The sequence below is a fragment of the Brachycentrus maculatus genome, unplaced genomic scaffold (genome assembly GCF_059751285.1).
Source record: "Brachycentrus maculatus isolate JH-2025_06_01 unplaced genomic scaffold, ASM5975128v1 h1tg000340l, whole genome shotgun sequence".
NCBI classification, from domain to species: domain Eukaryota; kingdom Metazoa; phylum Arthropoda; class Insecta; order Trichoptera; family Brachycentridae; genus Brachycentrus; species Brachycentrus maculatus.
In genome coordinates, this window is record NW_028281089.1 from 272,466 (window position 1) to 300,009 (window position 27,544).

The 27,544-nt window shown below is 36.4% G+C and overlaps 2 protein-coding genes across 11 annotated transcripts in view; one reads left to right on the forward strand and one right to left on the reverse strand.

The window, feature by feature from the left end:
* Positions 1-27,544, forward strand: part of LOC148303906 (rab GTPase-binding effector protein 1-like) — a 273,584-nt gene that overhangs the window by 1,174 nt on the left and 244,866 nt on the right. Inside the window, exons 3-14 of one of the 5 annotated variants that reach the window (XM_088269178.1) lie at positions 89-226; positions 1,182-1,297; positions 2,023-2,145; positions 4,253-4,366; positions 5,630-5,690; positions 6,705-7,056; positions 7,534-7,627; positions 8,434-8,597; positions 9,240-9,342; positions 9,480-9,596; positions 10,320-10,430; positions 11,059-11,436. In XM_088269178.1, coding sequence (XP_088125304.1) covers positions 89-226; positions 1,182-1,297; positions 2,023-2,145; positions 4,253-4,366; positions 5,630-5,690; positions 6,705-7,056; positions 7,534-7,627; positions 8,434-8,597; positions 9,240-9,342; positions 9,480-9,596; positions 10,320-10,430; positions 11,059-11,226 — 1,661 coding nt within the window. In that variant the 3' untranslated portion in view covers positions 11,227-11,436. Of the gene's footprint in view, positions 1-88; positions 227-1,181; positions 1,298-2,022; positions 2,146-4,252; positions 4,367-5,629; positions 5,691-6,704; positions 7,057-7,533; positions 7,628-8,433; positions 8,598-9,239; positions 9,343-9,479; positions 9,597-10,319; positions 10,431-11,058; positions 11,437-27,544 lie in introns of those variants that run through there. The other 4 variants (XM_088269179.1, XM_088269182.1, XM_088269180.1 and 1 more) reach the window with 4 other exon arrangements.
* Positions 15,468-26,832, reverse strand: LOC148303907 (double-stranded RNA-specific editase 1-like). 6 transcript variants are annotated; one of them, XM_088269146.1, is made up of 9 exons: positions 26,718-26,832; positions 25,744-25,808; positions 23,960-24,858; positions 21,609-21,831; positions 20,765-20,980; positions 19,890-20,009; positions 19,040-19,173; positions 17,557-17,791; positions 15,468-16,821 (listed from the first exon to the last, which is right to left on the reverse strand). In XM_088269146.1, the coding sequence occupies exons 4-9, from the start codon at positions 21,775-21,777 to the stop codon at positions 16,712-16,714; spliced, it is 984 nt and encodes a 327-aa protein (XP_088125272.1). In that variant the 5' UTR covers positions 21,778-21,831; positions 23,960-24,858; positions 25,744-25,808; positions 26,718-26,832; the 3' UTR covers positions 15,468-16,711. The 6 variants fall into 6 exon arrangements, with proteins under 6 accessions (XP_088125272.1, XP_088125271.1, XP_088125270.1 ...); XM_088269145.1 differs by having other exon boundaries at positions 19,016-19,173; XM_088269144.1 differs by lacking the exon at positions 23,960-24,858.

Sequence of the window (27,544 nt, forward strand, 5' to 3'; positions counted from 1 at the left end):
ATGAAATTGAAGTATTTTTGTAAATAATAAAAACACAAATATTTCTCTTTTAAAATACAAAAAAAATTAATATGAATTTTGATCACAGAGGAAGTACGGTTGGCAAACCAAGAGAAGCAGCATCTCCAGGAAGAGATGGACATGATGAGGAACCAGCTGCAACACTTTGAGATGGTCAACCAGAGCCAGAAGAATGAGATAGATTCTTTGCAACTGCTGGTACAAGGTTAGATACATTTTCACTGTTAATGCTACAACTACAATTCATTGTAAAACGTAATCTTATATATTTAAAAGTTGCATAATTGGAACACTAGCCAGTGAAGTCCAGTGGTGGCCAAACTTAAGCATACAGTGGGCCAATTATTTCACAGACGAATAGGCCATACAACTTGAGTACAATTTTTTACCCTTTTTTACCTTTATGATTGTAAAATAGGGATCAGGGTAGGATGCGCTTAAGGGAAGAAAAGGGATAAATCAATCACGCAATTCAATTGATTAATTTATGTCATTTTAAAAGACATGTTTATTGGAGCACAAATCTTTAATACTTAGAAACAATCTCTTGGAAGAGAGGGTGATTGCTGTCGTGGACCCCACTAGTGATGTTACAGCTGCCGGTGAGCGTCGTTTGATGAAGATTATACTGGACAACAGTTGTTGGATGTGATAAAAGAGACACAGTTATGGGCGAGACGAAACCCTGAGAGTGCAATCAGCTTAGAACTTATCTTAAAAGTTGTTTGCTCTCTACTCACTCAGAGACGTCTAGGATTGTAATTTGAAACCTTTTATAGAGAGTATCGGCATAATCAACATTTTTAAATAGTTTTATTTTTGTATTGATTGAACGTAGATCACATTGGTGCTGAAAATATTAAGAAGGGTTTAGTTTTGAAGGCTATTTAAAAAAAATAAGTAGGCGCAAGGATGCAATGCACTACTTGTCTTATGTCACTTTTTCATGTTATGTGCCATGTTTGGTATATGCACCATGGTTTGGCCATTATTTAGTAAGCATGTGTTTACCGTTGTGTAGGCATTCTGTTTAGGTACTGGTTGATCCAGTCCGTCGACCGTTATGGTTGGATACCTCTCTTGCCTCATACTTGTGCCCGAGGAAGCAGTCAGTGCTTACTGAATGGTACATTTTAACATGGTCTAATGTTGTTTTCTAGAAACCTTGGATGCGTCCAGTAACACTTCGAGTGTAGAAATGAGACGGATGCAGGTGAAGTGCACAGAGTTGGAGCAACAGTTGAACTTACTGAATCGTCAGGCGACCTCATCACCAGTGAGTCATTTTCCAATAAGTTTACTATGTATTTAATGTTGTTGCTGTTATCTACATAGTTTTGTACTAAATATTACCTATTTGATTAATTTATAACAAAAGTATTTTTTTCACACATTTTGATAAAGCAGCCGGTTACTTAACTGAACCTATACATTGTCCGCCTCCGTAGTGTAATGGTCAGCACGCTCGGCTACCGTTCTGGAGGTCCCGGGTTTGATTCCCAATGGGGGTAAAATAAATAGAAGTGATTTTTTCACTGTCATATTTATTCAATATTATCCTGGACTGGTACCTGAAGCGGAGGGCTGATCACCTTTCCTTCATGTGTAAACGATCAAGATAACACTGCGTTTATATGACGCAGTGCCCTATGCACCATTGAGGTGCGGATAAGGGTTTTATTATTATTATTATTAGGTCTAATATTCGATATAGTTACTCTCATTTCTTCATCCAATTTGCTAAGCCTTTCGCATTTCTTCATTTAAATATTGGTAAATGTTGAGAAACCTAGCTCACACATATATGAGGTTGAAAACTAATAAAATTTTCAGTGCCCTTGTGGAGAGAGCTGGGTATTCGTCTTGAAAAAAAATTAAAATTTCATCCAATAATCCAAAGTTGAAGCACTTGCAACAATTTCGCGGAGCATTGGTTAAGAACCATCGGTCTAAAGTATGTGATATTTGGCTATAATTTATTTAAAAATATTATTCCTACAGGATATATCTTTGGCGCCCTCTGCACTAGTACACGCTGTCACAAAGAGAATAGCTAGAAGACTCGGTGCTGATCCAAACTGCCAGGAGTCTCTGGAGGATTCCATGAAGAAGGTAAATAAATATGTCAGTATCCAACTGCGGTAACTCTATAGGCTAGAGAGTGAACCATCCCCCTAACATATTCACGTAAGACCAGAGCTGTAGTCGATGCAGTGTAGTGTATGCTGTATACCCTCTGCTAGTTTTCATTTACGCATTTACGGCCATCAGTTGATATTTTTTATCTAAGTAATATGTAAGTAGGTTGTGTGAATGTTACGCACAATTAGTTCCATTATTTAAATGTAGTATACTTTAATGAAAAAATAAAGCCAAATCACAAAGAAATCAAAAGTGCGAGGGTGACAGCTGCAGAGAAAGTGATACGGGATCTCTTTCTAGCGCAATGACAAACATTCTAATTCTTTAAGTATTGTCCGTACGGAGAAATGCATTTTCCAATTCACATTTCTGCTTTTTTTTTTAAAGATTGCTTCCAATAATTAAAGGGATATGTGTAAATCTATTTTATATCCCCTAAGCAAGACTTGTACTGCTAGCTTGTCAAAATGCAATTTTGTATACATTTATAAGTGAAAAAATCAGAAATATTTTTCAACTTTGATGTGAAAAATAATTTACATTCATTTATCACATCGGAAAAATATTGAAGATAATGGACATTTGTGTTCAAAATGCGACTTGCCTCTACAGGCAAGCTGGCTTGTTAGAATAAAATCATTTAAAAAAGTTATTTATAAAATATATAGGGATAGATTGCAGGCTAGCTAACTTTTTACACTTAAACGCTTGAAATTCAGGTGTCAATATCTAGTAAAATTGTGTTTGAGTATACCATCTCTAAAGTAGATACTGTAGGCTACAGCACTGTGTAAGATATATCTGTAATACTATTTTTCATTCATTTGATAAAATTGCTAGTCATACAATTGCTTGTTTTATTTAATTAACCTGGCTTAATAAAACATTTCATTTTGATTTTTAATCCTTATATGGATTTTTATCAAAGTACTCTTAATTTGATCACAGATACTAATACTACAAAGAAAATAATTCAAAGTAGGAAATTTATTACCATTATTTATATAAGTATTAACATATCCATATTTATTTTGCAAATTTTATTTGATGGGTAAGTACTTTTTATTTTATTACTATATAGGTACCTGTTCATTTATGTATAAGTTTAGTGAAATGGTATCATAAAAATTGAAATTAGAACATTTTGTGCCATGGAAACAAAGGAATCATTCTTATGATATTTAAAATGGAGGGAATTTTTTTATTCTAAACTAAAGTAATTAAGTATTAAGAGCACTTTAAAAAAGAAACTCATGGACGAAGGGTTTCTTACCCTAGTGGCAAAAATATTTTTCAAATGGTTTTAAATATGAATGTACATGTTTGTATGCATAAAGGAGTTTTTTTTCTGATTGATTATACATTTAATAGTTCCTGATGGGACACGGATTTACGTTAATGAGTAATTTTGCTATGCATATCGGCGCCACTTGAAATTGAATTACGTTCACACTGCGTCGAGGAAAAATTAAGGCAAACACCATTGTAGGGAGTGTGGCTAGTTAAAAACCCTACACGAAATCAATAAAAAAGATACTTTTTATTTACGCGTTGATCGCCAACAGGATTTTCGTAAAATATCCAAAAAATGTTGTCGTGTATGTCCAACTCAACCACATTATTGTATAAAAGGTTTCAATAAAATGCATCGATTTTAATATTTGACCAAGTTCATTTTCTACCTTTAACTTTCTTTAGATTCGTTTTTTTTTATCATACTAATAGTGTTCTTTTTTATTAGTCAATAAAAGCACTTTAAATATAAACATCATGCATGTGTTTTATTCTAACCTACCTATCACATTCATGAATATATCTTTAAGAACCATGAAGATATCCTGCGGCCATATGGTAGTAAGATAGCATAGAGCCATGTCGGCCAAGTTGAATACAAAGCGCGTAGCCAGCATACAGAATGACACTAAAGTTAGGTATACCGATCATGGCGATCAATGTGTTAACAATAAATATGTATTTTGTCTTTCTATTTTGCATCTCGATACAGACCACTAGTTGATGAATGTTAGTGCTGTAGAAGACAGAAACTGCAAAGAATTAAGAGTTAATATTAGTATTAACACTTCCCCAGGCTCAGGAGGATGCCGACGTTCTGAGATCGCTGGTGGTGCCTTTGGAAGAGGAAATAACAGTTCTGAAAGACAAACTGCGGGAAACTGATACGCAACTCCAGCAAGCTAATCAGGTTAGATGCCGATCAACCCCAACTCTTTACCTGCGGTTGGCACAGAGTCTTCGATTACGCCCGCCGCGTTCTTCAAACATCGCAGTACCCCAGATTCAAACCTCAATTTCTCTTGACCGACATTGACATTTTTATATTTTATAACTTAAAATTCTGCTTCTTCATTCTATTCTCATCTTTGGAAAATAAAAATAAAAAATATCCATTTGTATAGTATCTATGTTGATCTCAGTGGCCACTGTGATCAGACAAAATATATTTACTTTGATGTTTCGAAAAGTGAGAGAGACATACGGTAAAAATGTTTGTTTTGGAGTAAATTACACATAATACATAATTAACTTTGTCTTCTTTTTCAATGCCTATGGATAGTTTGATATCTAAATGATTTTTAACTTACTGACGTCACTTTGACAAATATTCATTGGTTCTCAAGAAAATAAGTGTATAAAAGACGACGTATCGCGCCGCGTAATCAAAATGTATTATTTGACTTATAAGAGAAGCTAAAATGCATGTGGAATGGAAGTTTTATAGCCGGTATTCCTTTTTGCCAACATTATGATTGTCTCACAAATCAATTTCATACTGACATACTGTCGTGGTCACACCATTCCACCATAGTCCTCAGTGACAAGATGTATTATTTAATGAAGTTCACATGCTTATTATTTGCAAGCCATCCTCCCAAAGTAAGAATCTCGCCCCACCCCTACCCGTAAACATGACAAGCTACTGTTGGAGACTCAATAATAATAGATAAACAGCATGTCTACTTGTTAATACTTATCAGATGCGATAGTCGCTAGTCTTGTGCCTTCCGGTAGTTACATTAGTTACGTAGTGACAAGATGCCATCCGTTTTGGGCTATGATGAGAGGACATCTCTAGATTCAAATTAGTGATGTAACAATGTTGAGAATAACCAGAGCATTGATAACAATTTTTGAACACTACGTTTTTTTAAAACTTATCTCAACAATATGTATACTTAGTTAGATTCATATTTATATCAAATCCTCTTCTATGTGGCGACTATTTCTGTGGATTTTGCCATAGATTGGACTTCAGAATGTGCTAGAAAATATGGCGTTTGAACATTGTTGTTTATCGATACTTGATGCAATTCTGCTTTATTGTGTAGTAGAATTGAACGAAGTTGCTTCATGTTGCTATGCTACTATGGTACTGCATTTGCATTTTTCATTCTGCGTTTGATATTAAAATTTAGAAAAATGACTTTGAAACTGTTTTTTTCTGCAGGCTAATGACAGTAAACTTCACACATCGAGAACATCTGATTCTATGAGATCCTCTAGTAAAGGTATGTTTTTTTTATGTTTAGTTTTCAATTCAGTTTTTAGCATTAGCTAATCCATTAGGATTAGTACAACACATCTATTAAAGAAGGTCACATGCAACTAATATGAACATTACTGTGTATTTTTTCATATTCATTTATTTTATTTATAATTTATAATATCAAATTTACAACACCACCAGGTTTCTCACCAGGTTTTCCCAAGCCGAGGGCAAATTTTACGATTCTATTTGATAAATTATTTGTTAGTTGCCTGTCATGTGCCATGCAATCATGGTTTGGCCGAATGACACAATCTGTTTCATTTCTACTCACCACTATCCACTATACATTTATTTATAGCTCTTTTGTACATAGTTTAGTTACTAGTATTCAGTGACTTGTGAAAAATGAGAATAGGGTATTTAGTTTCATTGTGTAATGCTCAAAGTTATTTCTGTGTAATTTGTTTGATCTTGTTGCTTGATTTTGTTCTTGAACTGGGAATAATTTTAATGTTTTAATGCGTGAGAATGCATACATAAGGATTGTGTTAGTGTATTGTTATAATTTGTCGTAAGTTTATGACAAATCGAAACAAAGTTCAAAACAATCTCGGAATGTTATGATTTTCATGGAACGCTAATATGTACCATTTAATAGTGTGCCACAAGTGTGTTACAAGTATCATACGTTACAGAGGAGCTTTTTTTTAAGATGGGAATTGCATTTATTATTTACCTCGCTTATTATGTTATGTTATTCGTCCGCCTCCGTAATGTAATGGTCAGCACGTTCGGCTACCGTTCTGGAGGTCCCGGGTTCGATTCCCAGGGTGGGTCAAATAAATATAAGCGAATTTTTCACTGAAACATTTATTCAATATTACCCTGGACTGGTACCTGAAGCGGAGGGCTGATCACCTTTCCTTCATGTGTAAACGATCAAGATGACACTGCGTTTATATGAAGCAGTGCCCTATGCACCAATGGGGTGCGGATAAGGGTTTTATTATTATTATTATTTATTATGTTATAGAAGAGCTGGGGGAGGTGTGCGACATGTGCGCCAACTACGAGGCGCAGCTGGTCTCGGAGCAGGCCAAGTCCGCGGGCCTGCAGGAGCGCGCCAGCCGGCTGGAGGTGTCGCTGCAGCGCGCCGTGGAGGAGCTGGAGCGCGAGGCGCTGCTGCGGCGCGACACGCTGGGCGAGTGGCGCGCCGCGCGGGAGGCGGCCGCCGCGCACTGCCAGCGCCTGGAGCAGCGCGTGGCGCGCGCCGAGGCGCAGCTCGCCCGCACCGCCGAGGCCGTGGGCAGCGCGCACGCCGAGCTGCTCGACAACATCACGCGGCTCACCGTCGACCGCGAGACCCTGCAGGAGAGATTGGATAGGTAATACATCGCTCACCTCCTTCAAGAACATCATAAATCAAAAAACTTGATTTTTCAGGAGAACGTTAAAGTTTAAAAATATTATACAATGTATTCAAAATAAATTACTAACCACAGATGCAACAGATCTTTTTAAGTAAAACCTGAAGGTTTTTTTCTCCATTTGAAAAATATTAGGTATATTTTAAAAAATACTTTAACAATACCTTTTCTACGAAATGCAAAAACAACACTTTCTACCCTGTAGCGGGTAAATATTAAGTTTAAAATATGCCTCTTTTACTGGGAAATAGTACATTTTCTGGGCATTCCGAAAACATACACAACTGAAAATTGCCGATTTTTGATTTATGACGTTGTTGAAAGGAGTGAGCGATATATGTCTTAAAGTTTTTTTTTCAAATATAATTTGTAAAAGGATTTTTTTTTAAATGTTGGAAATATAACTCTGTACACGTGTACATTTCATTATTTCAGTTTGCAATTAGAGAATGAAAGACTTATGGGGAAATACTCGTCGTGTGCCAAGGACCTGCAGGGAGCCAACATCAACCTGCCCGACACTCTTCCAGTAAGTATTTTAGACCATATTCGTTATGAAGCCATCAAATCCATCATGAATTCTCATTTACTGCTGAAATATATTACTAGCCAAAGTGGAAGGTTTGCCGGGAGATAATCCAGGATCTCCTGGCTTAATAACTTGAGAGAGTGGTTCAGCTTTAGCATTGTCACGGTTGAGAAAAAAAATTCACAATATTTTGTGTGTCGAAACATCTGTTCACAAATCCTGAATTTCGTTTGACCAATCAGGCTATCTTTATTAAGATTTCATTGTACTCTCGACATAGATAAATAACTGATGATGTCAGTAATAATGAGACGCGGTCGCTGGTCAAATAAATAAAAAGTGGAAAAAGCTACTGTTAGTTAATAAATGAAGAAGTTTATTGAGATGGGAGTATTGATGTCTGCGTACTTATTTACAGGGCTTACGATCTGTCATTGATTAGAGTTAAGTGATCACTTATACACTGTAACATTCACCATTCTTTCAATGATTTACTCCGATTGCACAAAAGTTATGTCACATGCAAATTAGCCAATGACACATCATAAACCCTTTAAACACCCAAACTGAACTTTTTCATCTATGTCGAGATATGGATGAAATCTTGAATTAAAATTTTTCATGGTGATTATCAATTTGCAACATGAAGCGGCGCTAAGAGAAGGAGATGACCCATAAAATAGGCAGCCATCCAAAAATCACCATTTGCCATAACTGCAAGCGGATATGTATTAATTTTTCTTTCAGTATTTGTGTAGTGAGGAAAAATTAAGGAAGGAGTGTTTGTCTAATGTTCCGGTTTCCAGGAGCTGCAGGAGTACACCCTGCGCCTGCGGGAGGAGCTCATCATTGCGGTGACAGGGCGCGAGCGAGCGCAGCTCTCGGAGCAGACCCTCTCGCTACTGCAGCGCCACGTGGAGGAGCTGGAGAAGCTCAACGACGACCTCAAGCACGCCAACAGGAATCTGAGGTGGGTCATCTTACTTGAATGAAGGCATCTCTATCTTGCGCGACCCGGAACAGTGCCCCCGCATGTCTCATACCGGTCCAATCTCTTATATTGCGGACCCAAGATGCTTGCCTTCTGCCAGGACCATGCTGCCCCTCAATTTTTCCCATTAGCATTGTTTGAAGTAAATCGTCTTCTTCTTCTCTGCCCGCAGAATGTGACCCAGATATGAGATTTTACAGATCTTAACGTCCTTTAGCAGTTGTCTACTGCAATTTACTCATCTTACTACTCACACTAATGAGCTTTAGCCCCATACACATGATAGTACGTTCGGGATAGCTGGGTGTCAGCCGCAAATATCAAATACCGTAGACCAGAGGTTTCGCATGGAGATACGGGTTTTTTAGAGTCACATGTCCTGGATATTGTGACACTTGTGATATGCATGGGATTTAAATTAGGTGTATCGCATATAACAATGAAACCAATGTATAACATGTTTTCTACTATGAAATTATGTATGGCTTTTTATTTACGTAGTAGCACATATTTTATTTGTACTTTCTCATATTTCCGATAATCTTTTCTTGTTCAATTTTTTGTTGTTGTTTTATGATAGCCTATGTTTCCTCTGATTAAAACGCTATTATTGTACTACAGAGGAGAGCTGGATAACTTTGGCGAAGAGCGGGAACAGATTAAAGTAATCGGAGATCAGCTACGGAGCACTCACCAACAGCTGCAGGAGGCATTAGAAAGAAAGGTATTCAATAATCATTCTTATTTACTGTCAAACTGTGCTGACCGCAAGTAACTCTACTCCTTCCTTGGATATCGGGTAGAAATGAATATTGATTTATCAACTAGAGCTTTTAATGAGTGTACCGTGTTTGATTGCAGAAACACCTGGAGGGACAGGTGCTGGAGCTTAGGAGCCGAGTGTCTTCCCTGCAGCAGGACTTGGACAATAGTGAAATAGTGCAACAGGACTTTGTCAAGCTCTCCCAGTCGTTACAGGCAACTATTTTTACTTATCCTCTTATGTATTAATTATCCCTCTAAGGTTTAAGTAGTTTGTACTAAAACTATACCAGGAGAGTATGGATTTTTTTATATAAATGTTATTTTATTGGATATACAGTAAGTATTATGTAAAATTTAAATACATTATGTTTTGTGGAATCACACATAATATTCACCTGAAAAATTCGGTAATCATAAATATGTTGCCCAAATATATGATAAAAGCGCTGATAGAAATTGGATATTTTAATGAATTAATAGGTTATTGATAGGTTTTTTTGTAAACAAGTTTTTTTTATTAATATTCTCATTTTAGTTTCACGTCAAATTAAGACGGGTGTGTGTGGGTGGATTGTTTAGGGAAGCAGCCGTGGGTAATTATGATGTGAGTGTAGAAACAATATATTTAATGTATTGACACAACATATTTTTACTATATGTATTTTGGATTTAAATTGCTTGATACCATTTCAGTAGAGTCCAATCACGACATCTGTTGACATCCCGTGGAACGAATTATTTTCAATAATTTTTAATTTATATTAGTAGTATCTAAATATTTATTTCTATTTATGATAAAAAACAATGAAAGCAACTTAAAATATTTGAAGTGTTAACACTGTTAAGGATTGAAATATAATAAAGATTTTTGGGATTTTAACTTTCCAGTATTCAGTGTATTCAGGATTAATAAAAGTAATAAACTATGAACTTTAGGTTCAACTGGAACGTATCCGAGGTTCCGACGTGGAAGTACGCTGGCAGCACGATGAGGATGTGGAGGATTGCTCTTCCTGCAAAGCTCCATTCTCTACTTCCCGGAGAAAGGTAATAGTACTATCTACTTCTTATGCCATGCATAATTCTTCTACCAGGGTGCTATAAATGGTTTTATAGATGTTAGTAGTGAGAAAACTAGATTGTTTGCTCTGAAAACATTCCACTAAGCCAATACATTAATATCCTCTTGTAAATGGGTATCGGTTTGGTGGAATGTCCTCGAGCCTTAACTCTCATTTCATGAAATGTAGCATTGTAGTAAGTAGGAAACATATTGCATCATTACGTGCATATGTGGTTTTGAAAATTTTGCTACCAATACCATTAAATCCAGTGCATAGAAGTTCTCATTCCCGTCAGTTCCCCATTTTCAATGTGAACTTCCTTAGGGATTCTGACTTTTGCCAACAAAACAACTACATAATAATGTTACTAACATATGTATGTACATAGTTTAATCCTTTAGATTTCTTTACAAAAATAGTACTGATGGAAAAAAAATAATGAAAATCTAAATTGGTGGGTTTTAGCTGGCATTTAACTAGTCTTAGGATGTCTCTGTGGAAGTCCAAGAGGGAGGCCTTTGTTCAATACTGGACACGAGGAGAAGGCCGAGTGATGAATAAGTGTATCTCCATTACTAGGATGTTATATTAATGCGTAAATACCTTTGCAGCAACACTGCCGCCATTGCGGACGCATTTTCTGCGCGGCGTGTGTGTCACACACAGTGAACTCGGGCCCGCGTGGTCGCCCCGCACACGTGTGTCACGTGTGCCACACTTTGCTCGTGCGCGACACGGCGCCGTACTTTAGCACGCAGGTGCCCAACACGCCCGACTAGCTACCATCGCGCCGCTCACCGAACTTTACACAACTACAAGCCTAGAATTGGGACTTCCAGATGCGTGAATTTGAATTTTTAGTGTTTTGTAAAATTCTATTTGGAAATTACAAAATCCCATTTTTTTTGTTGGTAAATCATGTTTAAATAAAAAACATTGAAGTGTAAATTGAAACTGTAATTAAAAATAAAGCTTTATTTAATTTTTGATTATTTATCAAATCATTTATTGTTATCAAGTACAGTGAAACCTCTTTCTATCTCGTTCCTCGAATAATCGTTTTCCCGGATGTGTCGTTTATTTCTTCTACCCCGAATTAATTTCATACAAAAATAGATCGCTTCGATCGTTTTTTTCCACCATTTTACCGCATTCATTGTTTGAATTAGGCTGCATATTTGATATAATTTGTCTGTTTTTTTTTACATTTTTAAAAAAATTTCTCAATTTTGTTACATTTGACAACAATATTTCAACGGGTGAGATACAGACTATCGAAAGCTTGTGTGATGGATACAGCGGAAGAAGTCTGAAGATCTTTGGGTTCTGTTCAGCTTTGTATTTTTTTAAAAATTAATACATTTATTTACATCTAAAACTTGTATTCTTAAAATTTCAATCTACCAATGGTTATGATGATTGGGGGGACGGTATTTTTACTCGATCGTATGTCCTTGTGTATTGACTTCTTTATCCCGCATTCATTGTTTTCCCGCATTCATAGTTTATTTCAATAGGTCCCTTTAAAAACGATAGATAGAGGTTTCACTGTATAATGTTTTTAAAATTCCTAATCTCTTACATCTGTTTAAAAAACTGCATCCTTGCTTTATTTATTAATTAATTATTATGCACTTATATATTTTATTTTTAAAAGTGCCATTTGACAACATTGCATATAGTGTTGTTATAATTTGTATAAAAAATAAATTATTAGTAATATAAGATTTTTTTCCAAATATTCCTATTTGAGTCAAAACGTATTTATATAAAATAAAATAAAAAGATATATTTTAATATGTATCAATTATCATTTTTGTGCTAATTTTTCTTAATGCCTATGGACCAGTGTACTTTGCAATGTATCTTAACTTTAGACCCAACCTGATGCTCACAGTTATGATTTAGTGAAGAAAGACTAATTATGACAAAACACATTGAAATTTAAAAAAATACTACCAAGTTTGTGCATTTGTTTCTCAAATTCTATTTATAATATTGGCATTTTTTTGTTGTTTAAAGTATAAAACTTTTCTCAGTACCTTTCATATGAATTCTTTTAAATATGTTTTTGACTTGTGTCAGTTTTCCCAGTGTGCTCGCAATATGTTAGTGTGGTTTTGTGCGTTATAATATTAATCGAGGGCAGGATTTGAAAATAAACATAATGTTGTCAGTCTGCGAAATAATTCACTAAACAGGTGCTGCTATAAAATATTGCCGTATTTTATTTTCATTTGGAAATTGTTATGACAGTATTGTCAACAATATAATTTATGCTTAAGTATTTTTAAATGCTAAATCTATTGCGTTTGATGGTTCTTTAATGGTGTTAATAATTATCACAATGTTAAACCCTTTCGTTAAACTTTATAATGTTAGTATTTTGTAATGAATAAATTGATTGCATATTTACGATCACCCGCCAGCTTCTGTAAATATGTAAATTGTATTTTTGTAGTCTTCGTTACTGGAATAAATGCGGATGAATGTATCAGCTTTGTGATAATGTGTGGCAAAAAAAGGTGTCTGTTTAGAATACATATTACGGTAAGCTCGGATCGGATGCTCCTAATCCCTAATGTTTTGGACTACATCCGTATTCTGTACCTAGAGAATGGGATTCTACAATGTTATTTATTGTAATATATGTACATATATGTATAATGTAATTAAGTAACGCTATTTTTATCTCAGCTAGATAATATTTATCATATTGTATGTGACATATCGCTCACTCCTTCAACAACGTCATACATATTTCAGGATAATAGATTTTTCAGGAGATCGTTTTTAAAGTTGAAAAATATAATAAAATATATTAAAAATAAATACCAAGCCACCTACTGAACTTTTTACTGTGCCGCAGATGTTTTTAGGTAAAACCTGAATGTTTTTCTCCATTTCAAAAATATTAAGTATATTTAAAAAAATAATTAAACAATACTTTTTCTTCAAAATGCAAAAACAACTCTTTCTGCCCTGTGGCGGGTAAATATTAATGTTAAAAATGTGCTGCTTTTGCAGGGATATAGTAATTTTCTGGGCATTCTGAAAATATGCACAACTGAAAATTGACAATTTTTGATATGTGAAGTTGTTGTTGAAAGGAGTGAGTGATATGTGCACTCAATTATTTCAAGTGTATTTTTACAATTCTAATTATGTTAACTATGAATGCGTAAAAAAATGTGATCGCATTTATAATTTTCTGTTTTGTGAAAGAAAATAATGATTCCTCATTATTTTTTAGATGATGTTAATTTTTATATCGGAAGTTTATTGTAACTTAACAGATGACGTAAGTCGACTGTCCAAAAGAAAAACTATGTATGTGACACTCTATCCAAAACATGCTTTGGAAAAATTTGTAATTATGTACATACCGAGTTCGGAGTATGTTAAAAATTGTATTGTACCAAAATACATAATTGAAATATTAAGATGAAAATATAAATTGGTTAGAATCACATCCTCTTTGACTATTCTTTTTGATTTTGAGCTAATAATTTTTTATTTATAAATTTGTTTTGCTTTAGGGCAGCCGAAGTGTAAAGTGAATTATTGAAATAAAATTTGATTAATAATTTATCAGCTTACTCGATTTCTGCCCACAAACAGATTTTAGGATAGAATTAATTTCATCACATTAAATTTGAAGAGTTGCTTTTGGTAAAATGTTGACATTGATCCCGGAACACTCGGGAGAATTTAAACCAAACTTACCCAGAAAGTTTCCCATTGCCTTCAGTTAATTTGTTATGAAACATCATTCCTGTTTTTGTGTGCTCGTTAACATTTTTAATAAAACATAATAAAAAAACGTTTTATGATATTCATAAAATTGTTAATAGTGTAAGAGCGTTTGTGTACTACATACACGGAATTTTGCTGTCTGGCAGTCCGGTTAGCATGAAAAAACGGATGATTGGCTCGCGCACTTGTTTATCTTTCTCAGGGTCGGTGCGCATGACCTCGATCACGCTAGTCGTAACTGGCGTAGTCGCTTTTATTTGAAAAAACCGGACTGCCGGATGGTAAAATTCCATGTACTGCCCTTATTCTCAAACAAATGTCAGAGACGCTTCTCGTCTCGGCGCAAATGACGCAGTACTTGTGATTTTCTCCGCTTGCAATAAGTAATTTAGTTCACATTTTGAGAACGCTGTTCCCTGCATGCAGACAAAGGCCGTCATACTGATTGTCGGCTAAAATGGGGCAATTTTTTTCTTTTTTAATTTACTTAAAATAAAATAATTTTTTTTGGTAATTTTAAAAATGTACAAAAGGAAGTAATATGTAGGTACATATAAATAAATATATATAATTAGAATAACATTGAATTGAGAATCAATAAACAACACCTAATTAAATCCTGGTGAAACTTAATATTAATTATAGACAATTTCTTTCACGAAAGCTGCCCTAAAACTCATCGAAATATGAAAATGACCTGCATTAATAAGCATGATCTAGTATTGTTTCTTGTGAGAAGCTGAAGTATTTTATATGTCCAAATAATGTGTAAATAATAATTGCCTATTAAATCAATTTTAAGCATTATTTTTGTTTTACTTCTGTAAAAAAAAAAACTTCGATTTGATTAAGAAATGTTTCCGACAGTCAGTTTTTATTAGCGCAGATAATTTATTTTTACTTTTTTTTTGTTTCCTAAACACTACTAGATAAAAAATATCATTTTACCCTCTAAAATGTCAAACCTGCACAGTACCAGTGAAAAATTGCATAAATTGGTGGAACTGTCGTTCCTACTGTTACTGATCTGGTCGTGTTACTGATCGACATAGTTGCATTTTCTGATTGTTTTTTGTCATGATAATCACTAATTAAAAAAATAATAAAAAAGTTACGTAAAGTAAAGTTACGTAAAGTAAAGTTACGTAACCACTTTTAAAGAATAAATCCACGAAACAAATGTGAAGAAAATATTATGACCCATAAATACATATTGGGATAACATGAGTTCAAGATATTATATTAATATAAATAAAACATAAGATAGAGATACTTTTTTATTGAAAGAAAGTTGACTTATTAATACATGTGGTTAAAAAATGGAACACGGTTCAGACATTTTCACCAAAAATTTAACCTAGTTTAGATCACACCGCAGGTAAACATTCTTTTATAAATACGCTTACCATCCGCAGTACCGAACAAAGTTATATAATATACAACTCCAAAGGTCAGTTTTATAACATAATTTTCTTATATAAAATGGTTATTTTCACACTGATGTAAATGTATTGTTTTATATTAGAAAATTAAATACTATTTATACTAATACATACTCTACAATTTTGTAGTCTAAACTCACAATGCATAGTCTTACAATTACTACAATTTGACAAACTCATTGGTCAACTTGTAAAAAAGCACACGTATGGTGTAAACAAAAACTTACAAAATCAGTTATCATCTCATTACTTTCGCTTAATATGGTAATAATTACTATAGTTATCGTTCGCTCGCTTGCCAATATTCTTGAGTTTAATTGAGAATATTATATTAGACCGACGTCTCTCAACTTCGGATGGAATTAAGGTCTGACAAATGTTGCAAACAAATTAGTACTCTGATGCAAACACAAGTACATTTTGTTCTTAAAATTATGCATATTTGTGCACAGATCTTCTAAAAAAATTACATTATTTTAATAGAAAATTTAATACTATTGAAAACACCAGAAACTTCGTGACACGCGTTAACCTCTCGGAAAATACGAGCCAACCTTATTGTCCAAACCAAAATAGGAATATAGACGAGATATGGTATCCGCACTAATCCACTAAACCTACGGTTGAACAATACTAAAATATCAGCATCAATTTTATTGCCTATGTATTTTTATTCATATTAGATAGTTTTTGATAATCTAATATGTGGAAAAAAGTTTCAACACTAGTTTTTTTTAAGATCTCGATATAATAACTCACTCGCAAGATAGAGTTTAGTTTGCAATAACTCGCTCGTCGAGAGGTTGAAATAATAGCGGGACTACTCCCGACTCGAATGACATGTCACCATCAAAATGTAGTTACCTTTTTGCGCAAATATATTACCGCTTAATGTTTTAAATGCATGGCAAAGGCTAAAAGCTATCCATTAAGCTGTCAACATCAGATAAACTGACCGAGTAAATCCTAATAGATTTTAGAATTAAGGCGTTTTTCTATTTGAATACACTTAAGACCTGGTTAGGTTAGGTTTGACTACAATACGACAGATCCCGAAGAGCGGCGACTACATGTCCTCGATGAGCGGCTTCTTGTCATCATCGGGGTAGACGACTTTGAAGATGTCTTCGCACGCCCGCTGTGCCGCGAGCTTGCGGGCTTCCTTCTTGTTAGAAGCTGGAAAATACACCAATTAATTATTTACATTATTACACTTACTTATTTTTGAGCAGTTCAAAGACGGTCGGTAAAACTGATCGCTTTATTTGCCAATTAATATAGTAAATAATCAAATTGTCAAATAAAACTTCTAATTGATGGCAAATGATTAGGTGACCTAAATATTCACATATTACGGTGTGTCTAAATCTTTTTTAAAAGCTGGATTTCTTAGCTACCGTGCTGGAGGTCCCGGGTTCGATTTCCAGGGGGGGTGAAAAAAAATATTTGTGATTTTACATTCTCATATTTATTTAATATTACTCTGGACTGGTTGGTCCCTGAAGCGCAGGAGTGATCACCCTGCCTTCATGTAAGTAACGATCAAGATAACACTGCGTCAATACGATGCAGTGCTATATGCACCATTGGGTGTGGATAAGGGTTAGAAGAAGAGTTTTTAATTAAGAAAATTATATTCGTCCATTTTTTCTCCTCAAAAATAAGTAATATGGACTTATAATAATAATTTACTTGAATAATAACTAAAAATGTCTGCTATATTGTCAGCAGTTTTAAAATGCCACGAATTTGTAGTTTGATGAATTTGGAATGAACAGGCTTTCACTGTAGGGCATTCAATATGCCAATTTAAGAGTTGAAAGAAGAACATTGTGTCAGCAAGTTGACATCTCCTCGGTTCAGTAGATATTAGTATGCGGTAGACGGTTGCGAGTGTGTGGAGTGTCTCACCCTTGCCGATGTAGGTGGTCCCGTCGACGGTGACGCCCATGCTGAAGATCTGCGTGTTGGGCTTCATGGCCTCGCAGGCGAGGAAGGAGTAGTTGAGGGCGCCGCGCATCTGCGAGAGCAGCACGCACGGGTGCAGCGTGGCCGGGGCCGGCGGCAGCACCGGGGGCTTGCGCGGGGGCTTGGGCGCCGCCGCCACCGCCACGCCGCCTGCCTCCGAGGGGGTCGTGCTCGCCGGCTAAACATAACATAACATTACTCCGACGGCTCTTGTCTGTCTGACGCACCAACCTCCTTAATCCCTATAATAAAGCTATAATTCCAAAAACATTACTCAATTTTTGTCCCCATAATTATCTTTTCATACAAAAACGACAATAATCATTTTAACAACACTTTGAGTGTGTCCAAATATTTGTTCACAAATCTGGATTATCTCCAATTATAGGAGTTATTTCATATTATTTTTTGACATCTCTACATAAAACTACATAAAAACTACACTCTACATAAATGCCCAGACTTATGAGTAAAAATATTAGTGTGGTTGTCAATCATGGGTAGAATTGGTGAATGTTACAAGTGTGTAAAGTGATTACTTAAACCAGCCTATGACGGTCGTAAGCCCCATAAATGCCCAGACTACCATATTCTTCTACATGTATGTTGAGATGTCAAAAAAAATACGAAATAATCATTTTATTTCAATGCAATATCATGACATGTCATTTCTTATTTACGATCATAAACACTTATTTTATGGATCATGAAGTTTAAAGTTACTTTGTAATTTATAAAATGGAAAGCTCACATTTAATTGAACCCTTCCTGGTGTTAACCTTCCCCTCCCGGTGATATGTATTTACTACAACTTAACTTTAAAAATGAGAATATCAATATAAATTACAATAGATACAGGCTTAGAATTTTTATATTTCTCCGTAATACTTTTACGTGTTACATAAAAGTATTATAATATAAAGAAAGTATTCATTTGCAGCGATGGAAATAAATAAATTGTAAAAAATCGGGGATAGAATCACCAATACACAAAAGTTTATGAATGAGTATGCGTGAGTGACGCAATTTACGTACATGCACACGGCTTCATACTGTTTCCGACGATCTCATTTTAGTTCAGAGTCGTCGTTCAAGATGGTCGTGTCGCTACGCTAGCTACGGAGGCAATTACGATGTTTTTTTTCTCGTTTTTAGGTGTTTACCAGAGCTAACATTACAAAATTAATACAATTTAACTTCAACTTTGCTCTATAAAAGCAACGTTTAGGAATAAATTACATTTTCATATGGTGTACAAAATACATATCACTGGTGCACGCAGAAGTTTTTAGCACCGTAAGGGAAGGGTTAAATAATTCTGGAACTTTGCTCCTCGGAATTGAGTAGCTCCGAGGCAGATGGTAGTGTCGCATGCGGAGTGAATAATATGAGGGTTTAGTGCCTGCGAGTTAGGAGGAGAAGTAACCTTGGCGGGGACCAGCTGCGGCACCTTGAAGCCCTCGGTCTGCCAGTCCGTGAACAGCTTGTGCAGCGCGTACGAGGCCAACTGGATCATGGGGAACGTCGGCTCTCCGTCCGCCTTGTCATCCTCCGAGTCACCTACAATCATTTATATATCCTAGTGCCATTTTCAAAAAATCAAGAGCTCTTCAAATAAATTACGTGAATTACGTATTATTCCTTGTCCAATATTATCATCCTTGTTAGATATACTTAATAGATTATTATATTATACAACTATTATTACATGTATTATATTTATAATGTAGAAATTATATTATTTTGAGAAATAAAAACACTTTGTTTTTTGATCCACTCACATTTTTCATAATTTCGGCAACAACAAGATGGCAACAGGTTGTTGCCGAAACAAGTTGGTCATAAAAATGTGAGTGGATCAAAAACAAAGTATTTTTATTTCTCAAAATAATATATCAATACGATCCACAAAGTTAATGCTTTCAATATTCAAAACATAATGTACAAATTGGCTATGGAAGAAAGGGAGTCTATTTTCAAAATAATGAACGTCTCAAATCAGTAGTTTATCATCGCAAATTTATTTACGATTTAAACAGAAATGTCGAAACAAAATACAAAAATACTGACTATCCGCGTAGAATCAATAATATTACTATTTGAATTTCAGAAAGGTCTCTTCAATTGGCGCTGTCAAGATCGATTGTAAACAAAAACAAAAATGAAAGCACTATGACGTGACATATGACAGAATTCTGCCACTCTGATGTGTGACCAAAATTAGCCATCAACAGATCGCTTTTAGAGGCAAATAATAATTTTTAAAAAACACTAACCCGTCTTCATATCCTCATCAGGGACCGGGGTCGTTTCTGGGAAGCGCCCCATCTGCTTGATGATCATGTCTCTGATGACTCCCTCGGCCGCATTGTTCTTGGCCTGCAGCTTGGACGCACCTGCGACAAGGCGGAGGATGTCAATACGCGGCGCACAGGGGGGGGGGATGTCGGGAGAGTGGGATTCAGTGTCAGAATATCACAGAACATGCGTCGCTCGCTTATCTCGACAGCTCTCGCCGGAGATTTGTTTCGGGAGACATTCAGATTTGCGCAGTGAATTGTCATCATTTTAACGGGATAACAGCAATTGGACTACGGGAGAATTGAGTTCCATTCACCAAAATCGCACAAGTAGTAAGAGTGTTTTTAAAAAACAAGTAATAAACTGCAAAGCCTCTACTTTTAGAGGGTTATCTAAAGATGACCCTCTAAAAGTAGAGGCTTTGCAGATCTACCTAAAGATGGTAAGGTAAATGCGAAAAATACATCACAAACACCCGGGTCAATTGAAAAAAAACCTTTATTACATTATTTTTTGACATCTCAACATAGATGAAAAAGAAAGAATATGGAAGTCTGAGCATTAACAGGGCTTACGACCGTTGTGGTTTGAAATAATGATGGTCGTAAGCCCTATTAATGCCCAGACTTCCATATTCTTTCCTCTTCATCTATATTGAGATGTAAAAAATAACTCCTAATTGGAGATAATACAGATTTGTGAAGTATTTGGACACACTCGAAATGTTGTGAGGAAAATAAATCTTTCTGGAATTTATGTTGCAATTGCTGGGAATGGCGCCTGTGTGAAGTCACAAAGATCTGACTAATTTGGTAGAGATGGTGAAGAAGTTGATGGGGGTTGCACTCACCGGTTCCGCGGTACTCGATGCCCTCCACGCTGAGCACGGCCACGTACTGCTTGGGCAGCGCGCCGGTGAAGGCCTCGGCCTCGGGCAGCACGGTGCACTCGTGCCGGCTGTCGGGCGTGAGCTCGTTGAGCACCATGAGCGCGTTCTTGGGCGTGATGAGCCGCCGCAGCTGCTTGTTCTGGCGCCGCCGCCGCTCCCGCATGCTCACCTTGAACCCTGTCAGGCCAGTACCAAAACTGTAAGCTACATACTCCCACAGTCCCGTCCCGCACCCTACAAACTCAACTGAAGGATGCAAAACATATCCTTTTGGTATATAATTAAAATATAATTTAATTATAATTAATGTCTACCAATTTTGAAGCTAACCGCTTCTTTTTCAAGACTGATTAATACTTCTTTCTTCTTCTTCTTTATGAGCCCTTTGACCTCCACTGCTGGATTTAGGCCTCTTCCCCTTCTTTCCATTTCCTCCGGTAGGTTGCTGCTTGCAGCCAGTTTCTACCCCCTATAGCGACAATGTCGCCAGACCATCTCTTTTGGGGTCTTCCGACACCTCTTTTGTTCTTCCAAGGTCTCCATCGTAGAATTCTTGGGGTCCATCTTGTTAATACTTTTAGTGATTTTAAAACAAAGTTATGTGAGTGAAAAAAATCACTTATATTTATTTGACCCCACCCCGGGGATCGAACCCGGGACCTCCAGTACGGTAGCCGAGCGTGCTGACCATTACACTACAGAGGTGGACCTCATAACATACCCGCCGAATATTTAAAGACTCGAGTTTTCAACAGCCGTAAAATTGCATCGTATTATGGAGCATGCGGAAATCCTATAGACCAACCTTTCTTCATCCACTTCTTGCGTTGGGGCGTGTCCTCGCCGCCGTCCTCCGCGCCCTCGTCCATGCTCTCCGGGGGCGGGTCGGCGGCCTGCGGGGTCTGCACCGCGGGCGCGTAGGCCTGCTGCTTGCTGGGCGTGTCGTTGCCCTGCCAGTTGTTGGGGTGCACCATCACGGGCTGCAGGTTCTGGCTCGGGGACGCCGCGTACTGCTGCGTCTGCTGGGGCTGGGTACCAAAAAACTGTTCATTCCACAAAGCTATTAATAGTGCAAGACGCCACTTTCATTTAGTCGTGCGACACCATCTCCCGGCCTCAGAACTGCCTATAGTCGGATAGATAACCACCCAAAGGATCCAGTCAGTCTGCCACAAATGTTTGGGACATAATTAAAATGCGTCCCCTGAATGACTATCGTTAATAATTAAGATAATTGTACTATTTAGAGGGACCCAGGATTCAAACAAAGTATTTTAAATTTTTTTAATACGATCATTTAAAAAAAAATGTTGTTACGTAAATAATAAAAATTACAAATATCTCTAAAATTGATCTAAAAAGCAACTGATCTGTGGCGTAACATCAATATGACCTGAGTCACAAAAATTATTTCTATGGAAAAACAAAACAAACCGCTTCAACAAAAGTTCACTTAAAATATAATGTTATAAGTTTTTGTAAATACATTATATCGCCTTAATCTGTCGAGTGTCTAACTCCACTCGGGATTACAAGGCGACAATAAGCAGGTTTTTTTTTTTGCATTTCCCGGAGCATTGCACTATCGATCAATTACATCACTACGATTAAAATAACGGAAAGGTATGTGCAATTTCAAACCATTTCCATGCGTGTGTCTTCCCGCTTTAGCTAGGTTCTGAGCGAGGCCTCCGGTTGGACGGTCGCCAGTCAGTCGCATGCTTGCGAGAGAAACTATAATGTGGCTAAAGTGGATTGACAAATGACCGTTGGTTACGGACCCGACTATGTTTCGTTGCGTGACTAAATGAAGGTTAAGAGATAATACGAGAAAAGCTCATTAATAGGAAAAATAAAAGAAATTCTCAATTTTCATTGTAATATTATCAAGATTTTTATTGATATCCTAACATAGATGAAAATTTTATAGATGACATTTATGGTTAAAAAAAATAAAGTTTTTAGCGATTTACTAATAACTTTCAAATTTCAATACATCTGCCAATGGTTTGACATGACTCTGGATAAAAATGGAATAAAAACCTTTCAACTTTTTACGCAAAAATTCTGATATATTTTTGATATTATTTAATTATAGAGGATATCGACCCCTTTTCAGCAGTTAGGTAAAGATTGTTTTGTTTTATCGAATGGACTCTAAATAAATATAAGCATGATCAACATTTACAAATTAGCGACGCTCAGATTGCGTAATATTAAAGACTAAAGTGTCAGAATGTTCAGCTCTGTGGACTCAAATTTGATACAATAAATTATTATTTTTGTTGAAAAGTTTTTTTCCTCTTTCATTTGTGAAATATGTAATTGATTCTATGCCCTTTTAAATGATTATACCCCAACGAGCTTTTCTTGTAATATTGTATCACTAATAATTTACATTTCCAAAAAAATACAAGGTTACACTTTTCAGACTGGATTGATGACAATTCAACGAGTCAGTTTTTAATCAAAAGTTCAGGGCTACCTTGTACTTTTAATAATTTTTAGGTTATGTGATGAAATGCGGATGTTTTCGATAACATGTACATAAAAAAGGGACAAGTTTTCAATTGACTTTTTCAACAATTTCTCAAAGCTAAAATTCCTAAATGCATATTTCATGCGTTAGTATTGAATTAGGTTCTAAATTAGGAGAGGAACCAATTATTTTGCATCAGGATAAATGAATTACAAAAGGTCAGTTTACTATTTATTCCATGACATATTTCCAGTGTATTGACTCAAAGAAATATTTCTATATCCAGATACGAAGGTAATATGGATAAAGAAACTGCAAAACGTTGCCAGTTATCCAGAGAGAAAGGAATATTCCACCACAGAAAAGGTAAAGTTTAATTTTAAATCAAAATATACCTGCGTACTGAACCGTAAATTTGACGAGATAAGCATGCAACATGTTGTATCACAGCGTCATAAGGGACAATGAACATACTTAAATCTAGCAAACGGAGACTTGTACCGGCATTCGGAGACGTCACTAGAGCGAAGGACGTTGGTTTCCTTCTCCGGCCGCGCCCTACACCCACCCTCAGTTTCCCAGAACCTCGGCGGACATCTCCGAATACCGGTGATCAGTTCGGCGATGAGGCGCGCATTGTTGAACACACAGACATAGAATGCGGAACACAGACATACCCATTGTCACCGTCGCACACTGGCCGTGTCCTTACTGTGTCCATTGGCACGGTCCGGAATGGGAAAATCGGGGCGGCAAGATCCCGGCGAGACCAGCGGCTTTCTGCCGACAGGGCGCAGCGCCCGCCGTGGACGCTCGCACCGCCGTCTCGCCGGGAGCTCGCCGCCTCACTGTCCGAGTATACGCTCATCTATTGCGCGGAAACATCCAACCTGACGCGCGTCCACGAGACGCGGCGGGCGGTTACGCGCAAGAGCGTCGCCAGCGAAGGCCCGGCCGCTTACTAACCCTCCCATCGCGAGGTAAGGGTCGCCTTCGCCGGACGTCTCGCCCGGAACGGTCAGCCGCGTCAGAGTGGAAACGGAACCTCGACGGTGCCCGTGGATGGTTCCGACGCATACAAACGCATATATGCACAACAGAGCGACTAAATAAGAAGTGGGAAAGCGAGACGACACGTCGCTACAAGCCAATATAACGACGTGCGGAATCTTTCTACACGGCGGCTCACTCGCAAATGACTGTATAGAATAAGGGGACTGCTAAAAACGAGAGTCGATCGGAACCAATTTTTACATTTAAGTTACAATACGTAATCCCAGATTTGACCATTTTTAAGGGAATCGACAAACGGTTAAGGAAATCGATCTAGTTATTCCATTATTTATACTGGGTTTGATTAACGATCTGTTCCAATGGAGGACTGGGAATGCGATAGTGCATTGACTCTCCGGGAAGTTGGATCTCCCGAAAAGATAAACCGTCTCCACTTAGGAGAGGTGTATTGATCGGGAGACGGCGTGACATCTATACAGCCAGCGTTGGGAGCAAGTCCGCCAAGCAGGAGTGGGGGAGGGGAGGGGGAATGCTCCGGATGACTGGCGAGCCGCAGCGAGCGCTGTAAAGGTAGGTACAATGGGGAATGAATCAAAACAATAAAATAAAATAAAAGAAATCCTCGATATCGACCCCCGGATCGCCTCTCCGACTCTCGGGAAGTCGAGTCACAGGAAGGCGGGGAGCAGTCGAGGGGTGGATACCAATTCTACTAGTTATACCGATACGAGAGAAATAATGTTGTGCGTAATTCAACTGATGTGGCTAATGACAAAATACAAATTCATGAATTTTATTAGACAATTTACTTGAGTAAATAATGCATACAAACTTCATTTCCATGTAACTTTTCATTAGTTCAATCATTTTAGATGTTATTAAATAGTTTTCAATTTACAAAATAACAAGATGTTTATGAAATTGACGAAACTTATTTTAAAACAGCACATGTTGCAAAAATAAATATTTAAAAAATATACCGTTACATCAGTTGTTTATTCAAAAACACTAACAATTTAATATGGGAGTTATGTTTTTAAAGACTTGTTTTTATCCTAAACTCGTCATAATTTTAATATATATTATAATATACTTATATGCAAAAAATACATAAAACTATTTTACAAATATATTTTGTAATTCTCCTTTGATACCAATTTAAAAATATAATAATAAATAATAAATACTTTATGTAGAAATATATTTCCTTCATCAAATTATGTGAATTTCTTAAAAGCAAAAATTAAAATATTCCTGCATGATAAAGTACTCTTTGAATAATTTTTTGGTATCAGATTATGGTAAATGATTAAACTTGTATCTCAAAATGAATACATATTTTAATAAAATAAATTTACATTAAAAATTGTTTTTGATGCATTAATTAGAATTTTTTTTAAAATAAAGAAGATTAATATAATTTGATATACAAGTGATTAATAAATACCTGAGCAGCAGGAACAAAAGTTCCAGGACTGTTGTAGCGGGCAGATTGGTACTGATTACGGTTATCTGGAAATAAAATGTTCATCCGACATCATGAAATATGTCAATATTCCCATTTGAGTATGGGCAAAGTTCTGTATGTGAATACCAGATGCAACCCTCGAGGAATATTACAGATAAACATATTTCGGTTCAATATTATTTTAAGGCAAGTCTGTGCAGCTTGTGTTAGAAAATAGGAAACAAGTTGTGGCAGAGCGGGGTAGAACCCGGAGCAACGGCGACACTATAGACAAAAGCCCGACTAGAAATTAATTCATAATTAAGATACAAACACTGATCGGAGAATTGAGGACAAAAAACTTGGTATGACTGAATAAATTAAAACTATTATCAAGTAACATCGAGATCCAATGTTACCGATAGGAATTTACGACTATATATGCGGAAGTTGAGGAAGTCCCAAACATTACCAAGAAGTGCTGAAGACACGGCATGATAGCTTGGAAAAACAGCAACATTCACATTCTACAGAGACTGGTAATGCGCGTTTTATAAAACACTCATCCCATCCATCCCAAAACAATGAATTTAAGTAAAAGGGGAAATTCTTTGAAAGTTTTATATTTCGTACACAAAATAGTTTCTAGAACAAAGGTAAATACTACACTTGACCCAAAAAATATGCGTATGACGCATACTGAAGCAACTGCGTCAAAAATATGAAACATTTTATTTTTACATAAAATACCGAGTTTTGTTAGTACATATTGTCTTAAACGGTCTCTATTATATTAAACGTCTGTAAAAATAATGTAGCGAAAGCGAAATTAGCAATACTTCAGGGTCTATCACGACGAAAATCAAGAAAGCTTCATTAGTGAGGTCACAGCATTTCAATAAATGAATCAGCCTATACTAGCTATCCAACTGAGGAAAGTTGCTACAAATCAAGTGATAAATTTAATGACTTACATGAATTCCTGGTATTCATTTTGATGCAGTGGATTTGATGGATAAATTTTTATTATAGAATTGGCGATCCCGTAAAATGGCGACGCCGCCGGCAAGTCACGAATCGATAAGTTCTGGTCATAGATAAAAAATGCCACTCCGTCATACATTCCATAGACAAGGATGTTCATTAATTAACCTAAACAAGCTCAACGTCAGTGCTCCGCAACCGATGTGCCGTGAGCCGGATACAGGTGTGCCGCGGTCAAATTCAATGTGTTTGACATTTTGTATTTCATACACAATGACAAATGATTGTTTGATAATATTATCTATTTTTCAACATTATTTTAGAGTAATTATTAAATATCTAGGGTCATTAATACACAAGAATGGAGTGTGTGCAGCAGATGAAGTTCCAAACCGTGAGCCCGTTGAGATCCAAAAATGCCAGCCAAGCTTAAGGGAAAAGTCTACTAAACAATTGTCAGACCCGCACTCCTCTATAGCTCCGAATGCTGGACGATGTATAACACCTACTCTAGGCAACTAGAAATTGCTGAAATGCGAATGCTTATATGATCAGCTGGAGTGTCTCTTAGAGACAAATTCACGCATTCGTGGAAGCCTGGGTGTAACTGACATCAATAGTAAGGCAATTGAGATAGTATAGGCACATGGGACATAGAGAACCTGAACATATTGTAAACCAGACGTTTGCCATGGATCTTTCCGGAAAGACATCTAGAAGAAGACCATAAAATTCATGAATGCTACAGAAAGATAATATGATCGAAGGCATGGCCTAGGTGACGCTATATACAATAGAAGGATATATTTCTATAACC

Coding starts and splice junctions, on each gene's coding strand:
- LOC148303907 (XM_088269141.1), bottom strand. Junction 20,010..20,764: donor CATCGAGTACCGCGGAACCG/GTGAGTGCAACC, acceptor GCCTTGTCGCAG/GTGCGTCCAAGCTGCAGGCC. Junction 17,792..19,015: donor CTTCTCCTCCTAACTCGCAG/GCACTAAACCCT, acceptor TGTTATGTTTAG/CCGGCGAGCACGACCCCCTC.